General features: G+C 43.2%; 1 protein-coding gene across 1 annotated transcript in view; it reads right to left on the bottom strand.

The window, feature by feature from the left end:
* Positions 1 to 14,297, bottom strand: part of alk (ALK receptor tyrosine kinase) — a gene marked incomplete at its 5' end in the record, with an annotated part of 369,133 nt that overhangs the window by 35,743 nt on the left and 319,093 nt on the right. Inside the window, 2 exons of the mRNA XM_083997628.1 lie at positions 213 to 360; positions 1,892 to 2,057. Of these exons, the coding sequence (XP_083853754.1) occupies positions 213 to 360; positions 1,892 to 2,057 (314 nt within the window). The remainder of the gene's footprint in view (positions 1 to 212; positions 361 to 1,891; positions 2,058 to 14,297) is intronic.

Below are 14,297 nucleotides of genomic sequence, written 5' to 3' on the forward strand. Positions count from 1 at the left end.
AAAAAACATGGTGTCTAGTGAAATTACTCCCCTTTGTGTCTCCATATAAAGAAAGATGATTGGGTTAGCTATTTTACAGTAGACCCATTATATATAAAGTGTTTGTTTCAGGTATCTTGCTGGCTTAATGGTAAGGTGCAGACATTAGGTTCTCATATAACTGAACATCTATTGACTATTTGATATTTGACAATGACTTTACAAACACTCACATTGGGACAGGCGTTTTCTCCTTGTTGTCCCACCAGGACGTAAAGCAGCTCTCCTCTCCTCAGCAGGAAGTCTCCAGTGATGTAGACACCATGCGACCCGCTCATGGCAAATACGCTGCGGCCTCCAGCGGCACCGTACGCCGTTATCCTGGTTTGAACACACGTAAACAAACTATTAATTACTGGGATAATTACTCTAATGACACAGGACACTGAAGGCTGATTCCATTTAGTTTTAAAATGATTTTATAGTTCTAGTTATTGTCTGCAATAATGATGCATTTGTAATACATTTTGAATTGTACTGTTTTTGTTTATCAGAATTAAACAGATAGACAGGACTCGTGACAACTGTTTATCTGCTTAATTATCTTTGATTTTGCAAATGTGCAACAATAAATAAGTGCCAAAATATATGTGGAAGTAGTGGAACACACCTTTCCATGAGTGTATCTAATTAAAACATTTGGTCTAGCATGGCACACTGCAAAACCATATAGAAACAACACAAAACCGCATGGACACGCTAAACATACCTACAAATACACACCTTTGTAGGAGAAGACACTAATTTCAAACTCTCCAGTTGTCTTGCCAAGAAAAAAAACAACAGCCTGATTGGTTTTTGGGAGTGCTTCGATATTTTTCTTCCCTGGTGGTCGAGCCTGGTGGGGGGAGAGCGAGCGCGTTGCCCGGTGCTCAGTAGCTACCTCAGCTGTTTGCCTAATGACTTTTGGGAGATGCAGAGCGCATATGCATCTCTGTGGCCGTCTGTCGGCTCCGTTTACAGGCTCTGCCAGCTAAACCAGCCTGAATCAAGACCACGTTTGTGGAGTTTGTGTGGAGACAGAAGGTGTTTTTCTAAAACTCTGGGACATGTGTTATGACAGTGAGGTCCATGTTGTTGTTCACTAGGTATTTTAAGACTTGAGGCTTTTTGGCTGAGCTTAGGTGTGTGTATGTGTGTGTGTGTGTACTGTATGACTGGGTGCCTGTTTGTTTCTATGTTGATGTGGGAGGCTCGCAGCTTTCAGGGGCATCTCTGTTTGAAGAGTCCGAGTCAAATCCAAGTTAAACGCCTCGTGTTGTCATGGATGCCCACAGGGGGGATATTGATCCTGCATGAGGCAGTGGATATTACAGCATTAATCCTGGAGCAGTGCACAGTTTGAGGTCAAGGTGCTATGGCTGATTGTTAAGGTATTTTGGAGTCTTAGAGGCCACCGACTTGGATATGGAGGTGGGTAATTTTGGGATTTTGGAGTCATCAGGTGTAGAATGAATCATGCTATTTAGCTGCCATTATCCCAGCCTCTGCTGCCTTCTGCAAGAATCTGATAGTGATATTTCTCTGTTTGCTTGTGGAAGATTGATGTGCTGCTATGCACAGAGGAGTGAAGGTGGGTGTGAGGAAGTGTCTGCATTGCTGCAAAAAAAAAAAAGTGAGTTGCACAGAGTGCTGATGCTTAAAAAAGAGAGAAATGCACACTGAATCCTCATGAGCCTGAGTGTACTGTATGTACCCAGTGATTGGCCTGGCAACATGCTGCCGTCTTTAATGAACAGAGATTTTATTGTCACAGAGAGCGTGTTGAGTAAAAAAAAAAAAAATGCTGTGCAAGTAATGTTTGGGTCTGATGTTTGTGAGCTCAGGGCCTGTTCTCTGGCATCAGTCCTACCTGTAGGTGCCAGTTTCCGGGACCCGCCACATTTGAATGCCTTTGAAGGGCCCTCGGGTGCCGACTGTCACGTTGACATTGCTGTTCCTGTAGGAGTTGAGGCACTGAGTGGGAGTCGGGCCTTCAGGGCCTTCAGCCCCACAGGTATGAAAAGCCCATTTTTTGGCTGCACATGAAGAAAGAAAGAGAAAAAAATAGCATTTAGCGCTTCACAAAGCACACACACAGCTGCAGAAACACACACTCTGCACCCAGTCTCACATGCATTTACACAGACTTAAAGATGACAGAGAGGCTGAAACTCAGTGTGCACCACAGACTCATTACAGTTCTATTTGTCTCGCATTCATTCCCCTCCACATTCCCCACTGCTCCACTTTCACCTCAATAAAACCCAAATATAAAGATATGAAGCAAATTATTACATATTGGTAAGACAAGCTTCAAACTGGAAGCGGCTCATATGAGATCGTTACATGCACAACTGCAGCAGGGTAGTGACGGGATCACAGGTGACAAACATTCCTTCACGTTCTCTGTGTAATCCCATGTGTTGGTGCTAATTGGAGTTCTTTTCACTGTAGTTAGCATGAGATTAGTCTTGTCAGATGGACGTGGAAGGACTTAACACCTCGGTGCTAAATCCTGACTTAAGGCTTGTGAACACAGAGCAACGAGGACGACACCAGGGAGCGAAGCGCCGCTTTCCCTCTCATCTCTGTCTCCTTCAGCCTGCCTGTGAACTCTCTCAGGCTGATAATCATTCATTTCAGAGCCGGGTTGATTATTGCAAATCTGACACCAGATAGAGTTAAAGGCATTCCTGCGACAAAGCAATGCACACGGCGGCTTTTTTTTTTTTTTTTTCGACCTGCTGCCTAGTTTGATTGTAATGATGTCTGTGATTATTTACTCTAAGAATGAGCAGACGCAGACATTGTTCCTTTTTCTTTTTCACCAGTGTTTTATATGTTTTGCTTTAAAGAGAAGAACTAGCTTGGGAGAAGTCCCAGGAGAGCAAACTAAACTTATGATGCTCTCACCACAACACCTTATACTGTTCAAGTTCCCTGCTGTGAAGTGCTTATTAGAGCTGAAGCCTATGACTAGAGATCCCAGTATGCACCAGCATCTCTCGCCAAAACCTGCTCTCTCTGACTGGGGAAAACAACGGCAGGAAGCTGGTATTTTTAGCAAATGTGTACCTGTGTGTCTACCTCTGAAAAAAAAAAAAAAAATGCACCATTTCTGACTAATTATCTCCTCTGGAATTATGGCAAGCAATTGAGGTTTCACAGGAAAGAGTAATGGGTTTTTGGGATGTAATAATTCCAAAGCCACAAGAAACATTCATCCTGAGCGCCTGTGTCTGTCACTGTCAGTCCAAACGATGACTATTATTGCTGCCGAAATCTGGATGGACTGCATGTCGAGCATCGTATTTGTCAGTCTGATCCTCATGATTGCTTCGGTCCAAGGGCATCCCGTGAGTGATCCACCATCAGTAATTCATACTGAGCTCGGCGCTGTTTCTCCACAAGCGTTTCTTTTTGAGTTTGGCAAAGTGTTGCCAGCAGAGACAATTTCAAACAGACTGACACTTTGAAAAACACACGGAAACACCTGCATGGTAACAGAACAGAACCATTTGGAGTTTAGCCTGGCCTTAGCAAATGCACTCCTACTGTAAAACACAATTGTGGGGTGACTGGACCCACTGTCTGGCTCAAATCCAGCAGCAGTAAATTGATCCCCTGAGTCAGTATTTTCAACACCCAGCTAGGTAAAAAGAGTTAAGACAGCTGGGAAGAAATCCATCGCCGGAGAAGAAAAGCCTCCAAAGCCAAACAGTGCTTTAAAAGCAAATCTGACCGTATTCAATGGGTAACTCTGAGATGGCAATCAGCTATGACTGGCATGATAAAGAGAAAGATGTGGAGAAAGGATAATAACATCTGAATTTGTATCTCTATTTAGCTTTTCCCATACGAAGTGAGTTCTCGGCTGTTTGATATTATTTAGAGCCAGTCTGACTTTTTGACATTAGCATCGCTGGTGTTGAAAATAGCAATGTTGTTCGATTTCTCCCTTCCATGTCTCTAGGGTGTGGTTGGTTTCACACTTCGACCCGGCTGATTGATCTTGTTGGGACATCAATATGAGCAAGTTCTTACACACACACACACACAAAACCCAAATGGCGTAATAAGCAGCTCTGTGACAAGCACTTGGCAGAACAAACAAAAACAAGATGTGTTCTCACAGATAACAGTCTTTGTGCACGCCCGTCTAACCAGCAACACACACACACACGCACACACTTACTGATACACAGACTCAAACCTTCCCTGGGGAGACGTCTTTGCCGTGACCTTTGGCACTGGTGGTACTGTAGCCATGTTTGTATCAAACACTGGCCTTCATCAAAGAAAGGGCCAATGTACACTGTCATCATTGAGGAATTAACACAGAGGATTGGAACAAGACAGAAACAGACACAATTAAAGAGTCAAAGGGAGCGAGCAAGGCTCCAAGTTTAGAAAACTCTCTGATATGATTACAATACTGACAGTAATGTTCCAGTGGCCGTTATCTCCTCTGAACATTATTAACAAGGCAACAGTAAACATGTCAATCTCTATGAGTGACAAAGGCCGTGCTTAGGCTGCCTGCCCAGGCAATCTGGAACAACAAAACAAGCATCCAATTATGTTTACAGTAAAAGTAAGCTTTAAATTGCCCGAATGAAGCGATGAAGACAAAGTTTTATGACAAATTTGTGAGCTGACACTGTGTGCAGAGACAGACAGATGGACCACCAGATGGACAGCACCATGGACAGCACCTTCATCACTCAGTACAAGAAAGTGTTTTGTAGCAATAAGCTATTTGAGGCTTACATTGTAATTCTAATGTTTCAGTCATGATGAGGTTAACTTGGTTTCAGGTCATGTCTTTGCCTGTTGGGAGAAACTAAGCCAATCAGAAATCTGCAGACTGGACTAGACTAGAGGGAGCCAATGACTCAGAGACAAAAACAAGCAAAACTACAGTACGTCTGCTACAGGGTTCACAATGTACTGAGATGAATCTGCTTTGTGATCAGTCATTTGTACAAGCTAAATCTACATATTCCTGACTGACCACACAAATGTTGAATTAAATACTCTTATCAACCAGTGGCAGAGATGTAGTCAGGATAGATAGCTACTGTATACCAGACTGGTTGGGGCAAAATTGCAAATATAGTCAGTTTGATGGTTCACAGAATAACTTAATGCAGTAGGAATAACTGGCAAACCCCTAGTTTTGTCTGCTCCACTGTTTTAAATGCAAAACAATGCACTCAAAAAAGCAACTTATCTAATACAATTCGACACACTGTAGGCAGAAAAACAGTACTGTTTGTAAATCTCTGGTCTTAGCATGTATCAACCACTTCCAGTGACAGTTGTCCTCCTTGGGCCGGCCATTAGAATGATGGATCAAGGTTGGCACGTCATGAATGGACTTGAATGCTGAACACAAAGCGTATGGAGCACCCGAGTCCAATTAATTACAAAAGCCTGTTTTGCGTGGCGCTGCTCGTCGTTATCAGCCTCAAATCTGTCTTAGTGACTAATGTTCTCCCTCCAAAACCCATAGTAACAACAACTAGCTAACTGACTGCCGCAGGCCAGTGTTTATGAACGAGCAAACAACCAAGCACAGACTAATTAGCAAGCACGTTATGGCCAAAACTCAAGCTTTTCTGCATGCAGCATTCAGGGACCAACATCTGCTGTCATTTGCTTTCAACAGCCAATCAGATGGCTCCAGTCATGGTGCCTTCTGCCTTTTTTTTTGTATTTCTCCGTATCTTCTTCTGTCTAAACAAAAATGGCAGAGGACATATGATGACGTGGATGGAAGATCCACAAAATACATACTGGACAAAAATATACACAATAAAGACGAAGTAACTATATACAATTGGGGAATGTGTGTAAAGACTAGAGTACATGCTGGATGTTGAGCTGTGTGTCTCAGTGTTCAGTGATGTTGGACATGTCGGTGTGTGGAGTAAGGAGGAGGGGCAACAGCATCATAATAGTAATATGAAGATAACACAGGTGGATGACAAATACACCCACAGAGAGACACACACACATTCACATCATTGTTGTTTTGACATTATCGCAGTTACATCAGGAGAATAATAACTGGAATAAAGATAGATGAATAAAAATAAGAAATAAGAAATAAACATGTTCTTACTGAAGAGAAAGAACGAAAACAAAAGCAAGAGAGAATAAAAGAAAATGATCCTTCCTCCTTTGATTTCACGTTAGTTTATTCCACAGAACTTGTTTTTCTTGTTGTGTGGTATATGAGCAGAAGTGGGACACCTTGATATGAAAATGTGCTGTCTGTTCAAAGAAGCTAATGCCTGTACATCCTGCTACATTTTTTGCAGAAAAGGTGTAAATATAATACACACTTGTTCATCATGACAGTGTATTGTGTTTTATCTTTTGAAAGGAACCTGGAAACAAAAGTCTTAGTCATCCACACACACACACACACACACACACACTCAGACGGTAAATGGCCAGTGTGAGGGGGAAATGGGCTCGGGGCTGATTTTGAGGTTAGCGACGCACTCCTTTCCCATCTGGGGAGGTAATCACAGGAAGAAAAGGGAATCCAGCTCATCTAGGTGGACTTTTACACCCCCTCCCCCCCTTCCCCAAAGCAACCGATGAGTCAGCAGAGTGGGGCTGGTGCCACACAGTAGGACAGCGGTGAGAAATGAAAGTGCCTGCTGCCATAATGGTGGTGAATCAATGGAGATGAGGGGAAAGGACAAGAAGGAAGAGAAGAATTAAGGTCAAGACAGAGGGAAGAATGTAGTGAGACGACTACTGAGATGTGGGCACATGCTGACAGGTAAGATGGTAGAAACGGGAAGTAACACAGTCACTGACAGCCTTTAAATGATGAAGACGGTCGTGATTTTAGTGACCAGATGTGCCCGGCCCACATATGGTGGCAGAAAGAACAGAAAGATGAAGAGGAGGGCGAGAGGAGACAAGAGACGTTGATGTTCGGCGGGGTTAATCATCGAGCGTGTCGGGGGAAAAAGACAGCCTTGTTGGAGTGACGGCTCTGCTGAGCTAAAACTCTCATCAGGGCTGCTGTCCTGCCCTGCAGACGTCAAAGCATCAGCTGCAGCGGGGGAGACGGGGAGAGGGGGGAGACGCCTGCAGAATCTTAACCAGTCAAGTCTGTCTTTGAAATGACCAGCATGCCGCTGCCAGTTCAACTTCTTTCCCCCCAAGTTAATATCTATGATAATTACCAGGGCGAGAGCAGCGTGATCTCAAAGTCCCATGTTCCTCCGAGGAGACTTATGTCTGCCGTCTTTATTGTAGCCGTACTGAGTATTACCTGTGTAATCACATTACAGGTGCTATATTACACAAACAGAAAACCCTTGCAGTTGACTCAACGGTGCCAACAAGCGAACAGCAGCCAGCATCCTGTTGCCCCGGCTTCTGTCCGCTCACATTACGTAAGGAAGCACGAGTCAACGTCTTGGGTATCGTCCAAAACAGTGACATGATGGTTGCGTTGGGAAATAAATTCAGCCCTGTACTGTATGTATAATGGCACTGGGATGGAGCCAGATTTAGGATTACCAGGCGTCAGACCTTGTGGCAGAATGTGATTAAGTGGGATTGCAACGAAAGATCATCAGCGGCGTAACAGTGAGCGCAGAGAAGGAACCTCTACCAGCTGTGGCGTGAAGCCATACGTATCTGCTGGAACATGCACATGGCACGCTCTCATGTGCACCCTGAATGACGGGCACACACACAAAGGACCGGTAAAGAGGATTTGTCCTGGTAGTCGCAATAGCCAGCTTGATTAAACATAATCTACTGGCTCATTGTGTTGATAGATGAGGTAATTGAAGTTACACTTTCAGTCAAAATATTACTAATGAATCAGTATCAACTCCCAAAACAGGTTATAGAGATATACCAACCAGCCATTACAATAAAAACAGTTAGCTATTCTAATATGGCTGATTGGTGTACAGTTTGGGTTGTGTTTTTAAAAAAGGCAAAATATCACTATCAGCTGATCTAGAGCTGAGTTTTCCCCAGCTGCAGAAACATTCCCATTTGGCCGTCGCTGTACCAAACTCTCCTGCAGGAAACACTCCTGTGTTTTATGTTTCCTCAAGTGCAATGTTTCCTGTTCAGCATACAAGATTTGCTCGGTGGACTGAGCAACCTTTGTTTGTTGACTGAACCTGTCTGTGGCTCCAGTTCAGTACATAATTCAGTAAGGTTATCAAATCATTTCAGACAGCCAAACATTTAGTTGGATCTTTTGCTGTCCCCATTTGACCCTCTGGAGACAGACAGACTGCTCTCTATTCAAGACAGAGTGACCCATATCAAAGACATCCAGTCAAACAAATTACTACTCAAGAAGAGCCACGCATTTCACTGCAGGCTGCTGTTATGATTAGTCACTGTTGTGTCTGACCATCATCTTACTTTCACTCATTCATGTCAGTCACAGTTTGTTCTACTGGCACTTCATCAGTAACTGTTGTCATTTTACATTTTCTGACCAACTCTTCAGGCTCAATTAACCAGTGATTTCACTAATCTGGTGAGAATTATCTGCATGTAGCCACTTCCTAAACTAAGAGTCTACACTAGTGCAAAGGTAAATAAAATCTCACATTTCCTTCACACACATTGTCTAACTGCCTACAAGACTGAGATGAACTGGCATATAAATGCTCTGCTAGCTAGCTAGCTACAGTAGCTCTTAAAGGGATAGTAGCATTTTTTTTAAAAAGTGGGGTTGTATGATCTACAAATAGCCCCTAACTACATTAATTGCAGTAAAAGACTCTCTGCACTCCTCCCGTTAGCAACGCCAGCCCATAGCCCTGCCCAGAGATTTACAACATATAATGTTGTGAACAGACCCAAAGAAACAGCCTATTTTCGCGGCCTAAAAGAGGTTTTACCTGAAAAAAAAAATACACAGTTCCATTGTTCGCTATAATATAATTTTTTCCAGCCCCTCAAAGTGCAGGAAAAACACAGTTTTTATTTGGACCTAACCAACTCACATATCCCTCCGCCCAGGGTTAGCGCCCGCAGATCAGCAGTTGGTTAGGGCTATGGGCTGGCGTTGCTAACGGGAGAAGTGCAGAGAGTCTTCTACTGCAATTAAAGTATTTAGGGGCTATTTGTAGATCATACAACCCCACTTTAAAAAAAATGCTACTATCCCTTTAAGACTGTACAAATATATGTCAGCTGAAAATATATGTTGTCTTTGCTGCTGTGTTCAAGGGTATCTTGATGATGCAAAGCAGAAAATGTAATTTGTCAAACCAGTTTCACATATTCAACAGACAAACATGCTACAAAATTGCTTTGCTGGGCTTGAACTGTGAATGCATGACATTAAATTCTCCATGTTCCCTGGGACAGAGAACATGATATAGATGAGTGCACTTGTGAGACCGAGACAGAATTCACATTTGTTCAGCATTTATTTTAGAGGATTGATGTCTTCCTGCTTAATAAATTATTTCTGAGGATTATTCTATACAGCATTACTCTAAATATCTCACAGCAAAGAAGCTTCAACAAGTCCGGTGTATCTCAAGCACTTCAAAGCTACTAGCTGGAGAAATGTGTCTTAGCGCTGGTTCGATATGAAAGTAACTCTAACTTATGACTTTAAATATAGAAATTGAACCTGTGCTTGTCTTTACCCTTTTGAAGCAGGGAAAAGAGAGAGTATGAGGTGGAAAATGTCAAGTCTGTGTAACTGGCTCCACTGACATTCTCAGGAGACAAATTGGAAGATTTTACACTTCAAAACTGCCTGTCCTGCTCCATTTAATGCTAAAGGAGATCTCAGCAGCACTCACCCAGATGTGGTTTGGTACAGACCAGTAGGGGGCACACTTACCTTTTTGCAGCCCATGCATTGTGCCATGCTCAGCACGTGTACAGTAATTGTGAATCATTAATGCGTGCGAGTGTACAAGTGTGTATGAGCTTGATGTGTGAGCAGAGGAGAGAGCAGGGAAGACAAAGAGAGCCAGAAGGCATACATTCATATGTGGAGAATATTCTCCTTCAGGGTGGAGCCATTCACATCTGAGCTTCACCCACACTCTGAGTTTAACTGTGGCAATCAGGTTCACACTTACTGTAGTCTGGAGTGGGGAAGTTTATCGGAGGCCTTTCGGTGGTCGGTCTAGGCAGCCTGGTTGTAGAGACCACTGGTGGGAATTCGCCGTTGGCTGAAAAGAAATGTGATGCATTTATTGAAAAGACTGTTTTCTTTCCCTGGTGAGTAGCAGTGAAATGCTGTTGCTGTTACATTGAGGAGCTGCATAAGCACAGCATCTACACAGAAAATGTGGGGCCACCAGCAGAGGTCATTCTTTCATTTGTAGCAGCAATAACTATACAGGGGGAAGGAGGCTGCATGAATTCTCTTCTCCTCCATCTCTCCCCGTCTCAACTCGTTCCTACAGTGGATGTGTAAGCACATTCAGTCTGGGTGTTTTGTAGCAATCCATCAGGCATCCAGCATCCACACTTTCTCAAGACCGACTTCACAAGCGCGCTGGTACTTTGACCCCTTCCTCTCAAATTCTGAGCCAAAATGAAGTCTCCCAGGCAAACAGCTGGCTCATTGGCTGTTGTTACTCACGTTAAAGGCTTTTCTTCCCTCATTTATTACAGTCAGGGAGTGGTTGGATGCTAACCTAGAATAAAGAGTCACCTGTGCTCATTCTCCAGTTTCCAGTAGAAGTAGAGAAGTAGGAGTTCCCATGGTTGCTTGACTGAATCACCGAGCGGATGAATGACTTTCCTTGATTAGGTCCATGCGCGGCAATCAGCGCTACAAAAGACTGGCCGGAGTGGTGTTAAAGAAATCTGCTGCCAGATCTGATCGGGGACTGTAGAAGCTATACGGAAACAATCAATGCAACCTTGTCAGCTGAACAGAGGAAAATACTATTTAAGGATTTACTTGGTGAAGTGCTAAAATGGCAGAATCAATGTCCAACAACAGCAGAGAGGACAAACTACATTACAATCTAATATTTAAGTAAATACTTGTTAAAACAGCCACAGAGGACATTTTAGACCTAACACCTCCCTAAACTTGTGTGATGTGCGCAAATTATGATAAACCCAGATACACAGATTGTCAACCATGCTGCTACAAAAGTATCAGTGACTTTAACTCTTTTTTTCCCCCAAAGATATCCCATGTTGTGTTCTGTCCAGCGTCTTGTTTCTTTGATGCTTTATTCTGTAGATAAGGCTCGCAATGACTTTGTTGAGATGACCCTTGTTGTTGACTACGAAAAGAGAAGCTCTTTGTACAACTGAGATTCGGAGGCATCAGATACGGTACACTATGGTTTGCAGAGCTGATAATGCCGCCATCACACGATGATGACACTTAACAGGGACGATATGACATATCTCGACCTGCATTCTCCTCGTCCTGCCTCTGATTTAGAACTGTCGTTATGCAGTGCATGATGCCACCCAAAGAGTCAGAGCTGCACCGTCAGCTTCAGAACAATAGAAATCATTACTGTTTCAGCCAGACTGCCACAATGCTTCAGTCTATCAATGCCAATGAGCTCCTTTCATTAAATACTTTGAATGTGCTCAGAGTGGATACTCGAGGCACGCAAACAGTGCATTGTAAATGACACTCCATGAGCATGTGACCTGCATATGAAGTCCTAGTTCTGTGCTGTGTATGGGATGCAGTGTTGAGAGGCCTTACACGATTCCAGGGCCTATTTGCATTTCATAAAAACAAGAGAAAAGAGAAGCTTTCTGTTTGTAGTCTTGTTGAGCAGCAGACAGTTTGCTTACACTGCTGCTGCCTGATATTCTCCATAGAATAACCCTGGATGGGAAACATGAGCAAAGTGTCAACTAAAGGCTACATGAGAGTATTTTCATTCTCCTGCTTTGGTCTTCTAAGTCTTCTAACTATTCCTAAAGTAAAAAAGTTGCAGCTCCACATATCATATGATGAACAGGTGCTGTTGGCAGGACCTTGGACATTGAGTTGCTTCTGCTGAATTCTAAGCAGAAAAATGACTTCAAGTTTCCTAATTGTGACAAGCCAATAAGCTGGCCACGTTCCTCCATTCGCCACCTTGGTGAAAACAAATCATGTCTGCCTTCCCATCACCGCCATCCTTCTGCTGGTATCAGAGGACAAAAACAAGACTTTTCATCTTTATCTCTGTAATCATTTCACTGCTGAATCTCCCCCTCTTCTCCATCCTGGCTCCCCTGTCACCTCAGGCTGAAAGCTCACCATTTACAACAATATGGCAGGGGGCTCCCACAACAGCTGAAAGGTTTGGAAAGCTACTATGTGGCAGTACCCAGTTCAGTCAGAGAAAACCTTCTCACTTCGGCTTTGGGTAAATAACTTATTATTCGTGCTTGAGTTGGAATTTCATCAATGGTCCCTTGGGTGAATTATCATAAAAGGACAGTTTGATCAGAATTCTGCAATTTGTCTTTAAAGGTACATCAAAGATGTGCACGGAGTCTGACGGCTTGGTGGTCTCAACCCAAACTTTTTTTTGCCGTAAAGTAGTCTTTTAATTTTGGCTTCAAAGCTTGAACAACCTGAGCAACGCTTACCTAAAATCTGCCAGCAAAAAAAAAATCAATAGTTCATTCCCCAGTCCTGTAATCCTCAAATAAATATGATCATCTAATTCTCCACTGCTGGGGAGCTCTGGTATAGATGGGGTTTATGAGCAGATTTGATGGATCACATACAGCAAGAGAGTGACTGTAATGTTTGATTGGTCGGGCCATTAGAAGCACTTTACACAACACTAGCTCTCCATGACCCTTAAATTTGTTGTGTGTACACAAGTAAAGCAACTTAAGCAACTTTTTTTTTTATATCTTGGACAAAGGAACTAATAAGGTTGACTTCATTGTTATTCTGAGCATGAGGGATAACGCTACAGAAGGGCTAAGGAGCAGAGAGGAGGAGCGGCAGCATTGGTATGCTGCTGCAGCAGGAGAAGGACTCGGCAGGTCCAGCATGGAGCAGCATGAACCAGAGGGCAGGGCAACAGCCGGCGTGGCTGTCACTGTTCATTAGCAGGGCGCCGTAAGCTACCTGAAGCCCACCAGAGGCCAGCACCGGGGGGTGGGGTGCGGGGGCACCTTGTTACCACCAGCTACGAATCCCAAAATATCTTAGGATTGCTCGGAGAGATATCCACAACACAGACAGTGTTATTGCTTATGGAAACATGATTTTAAAACCTGCAGAACACTCACAGTGTACGATGGTCTCTCTAATCTGTTTACTTGCACACACTTCAAGATGCTTGTTAAGCTGATTGTTGATCCAGTTGCAGCCGTACATTTACAAGTAGCCTACATAGTGGCTGATAAACCTGAGAGGGCACATTTGAATAACCTGCTTTACATTAGTCTCATGTCATCACTGGATACACCAAGGGCCTGTAGAGAATGGCTACTCACTGTTTCTCCATGTCCCTTAAAACCTGCAGGTGTAGGAGATAATGATAAGAACAAATACCTTTTGTTCTATTCTTCTGGGAATAACTGATGTTCTGTTTGTTTTCCTTTTTAATGTTTTACTGTATGTGTCATGAGTGTGTGTACACATGTACGTCTCTAACTGTCACATGTATTCTATGTATATTTATTGTCTACAAGGCAGCTACTAGCATGCACTGAGTCCAAGACAAATTTCCCCTGGGGGACTATTCTACCTACATTTCTTACTCCTTAGAAAATAGCAGAAATACTACAGTATACTAATGTTAGTGGATTATGTTTTTTATGGGTAAAACACAGCTGTTGTCATGGAACCTACACATCTAATTACTTCCATCCAAATCCCAGTTTTGCAATGGTAAATTATTAAGAGGTGTTGAATTGACTGTGCAGTAATGTCAAGCACCAGCCACAGTGGAGCAACATTCACAATGTGCTGTTTTGAGGATCTTCACAGAAGCAGCTGCTGCGGCTGCTACTGTACCGCAGCGCGTGGGATGAAGTGATGGTACGTGGCAGAGAGAAAAGGATGAACTTCCTGTGCTGTCTAACCCAATAAAGTAATTTAATGATGCTGCTGAAGATAAAATGATAAAACTGACAGCCAGGTCCAACACCTGAAGGGCAATGGATGCATCATCAAGCACACATGCTTTCCAAACTATAAATCACACTAAAGCCTAGAGAGGAGAAGGAAAAAGGCCACGGATGGCTGAACCTCTGCATAATGCGATCACAGTATGTTTTCCTACCAAAACGTATTACAGGGGGTTGTG

Source organism: Trachurus trachurus, assembly GCF_905171665.1.
Source record: "Trachurus trachurus genome assembly, chromosome: 22".
NCBI lineage: Eukaryota > Metazoa > Chordata > Actinopteri > Carangiformes > Carangidae > Trachurus > Trachurus trachurus.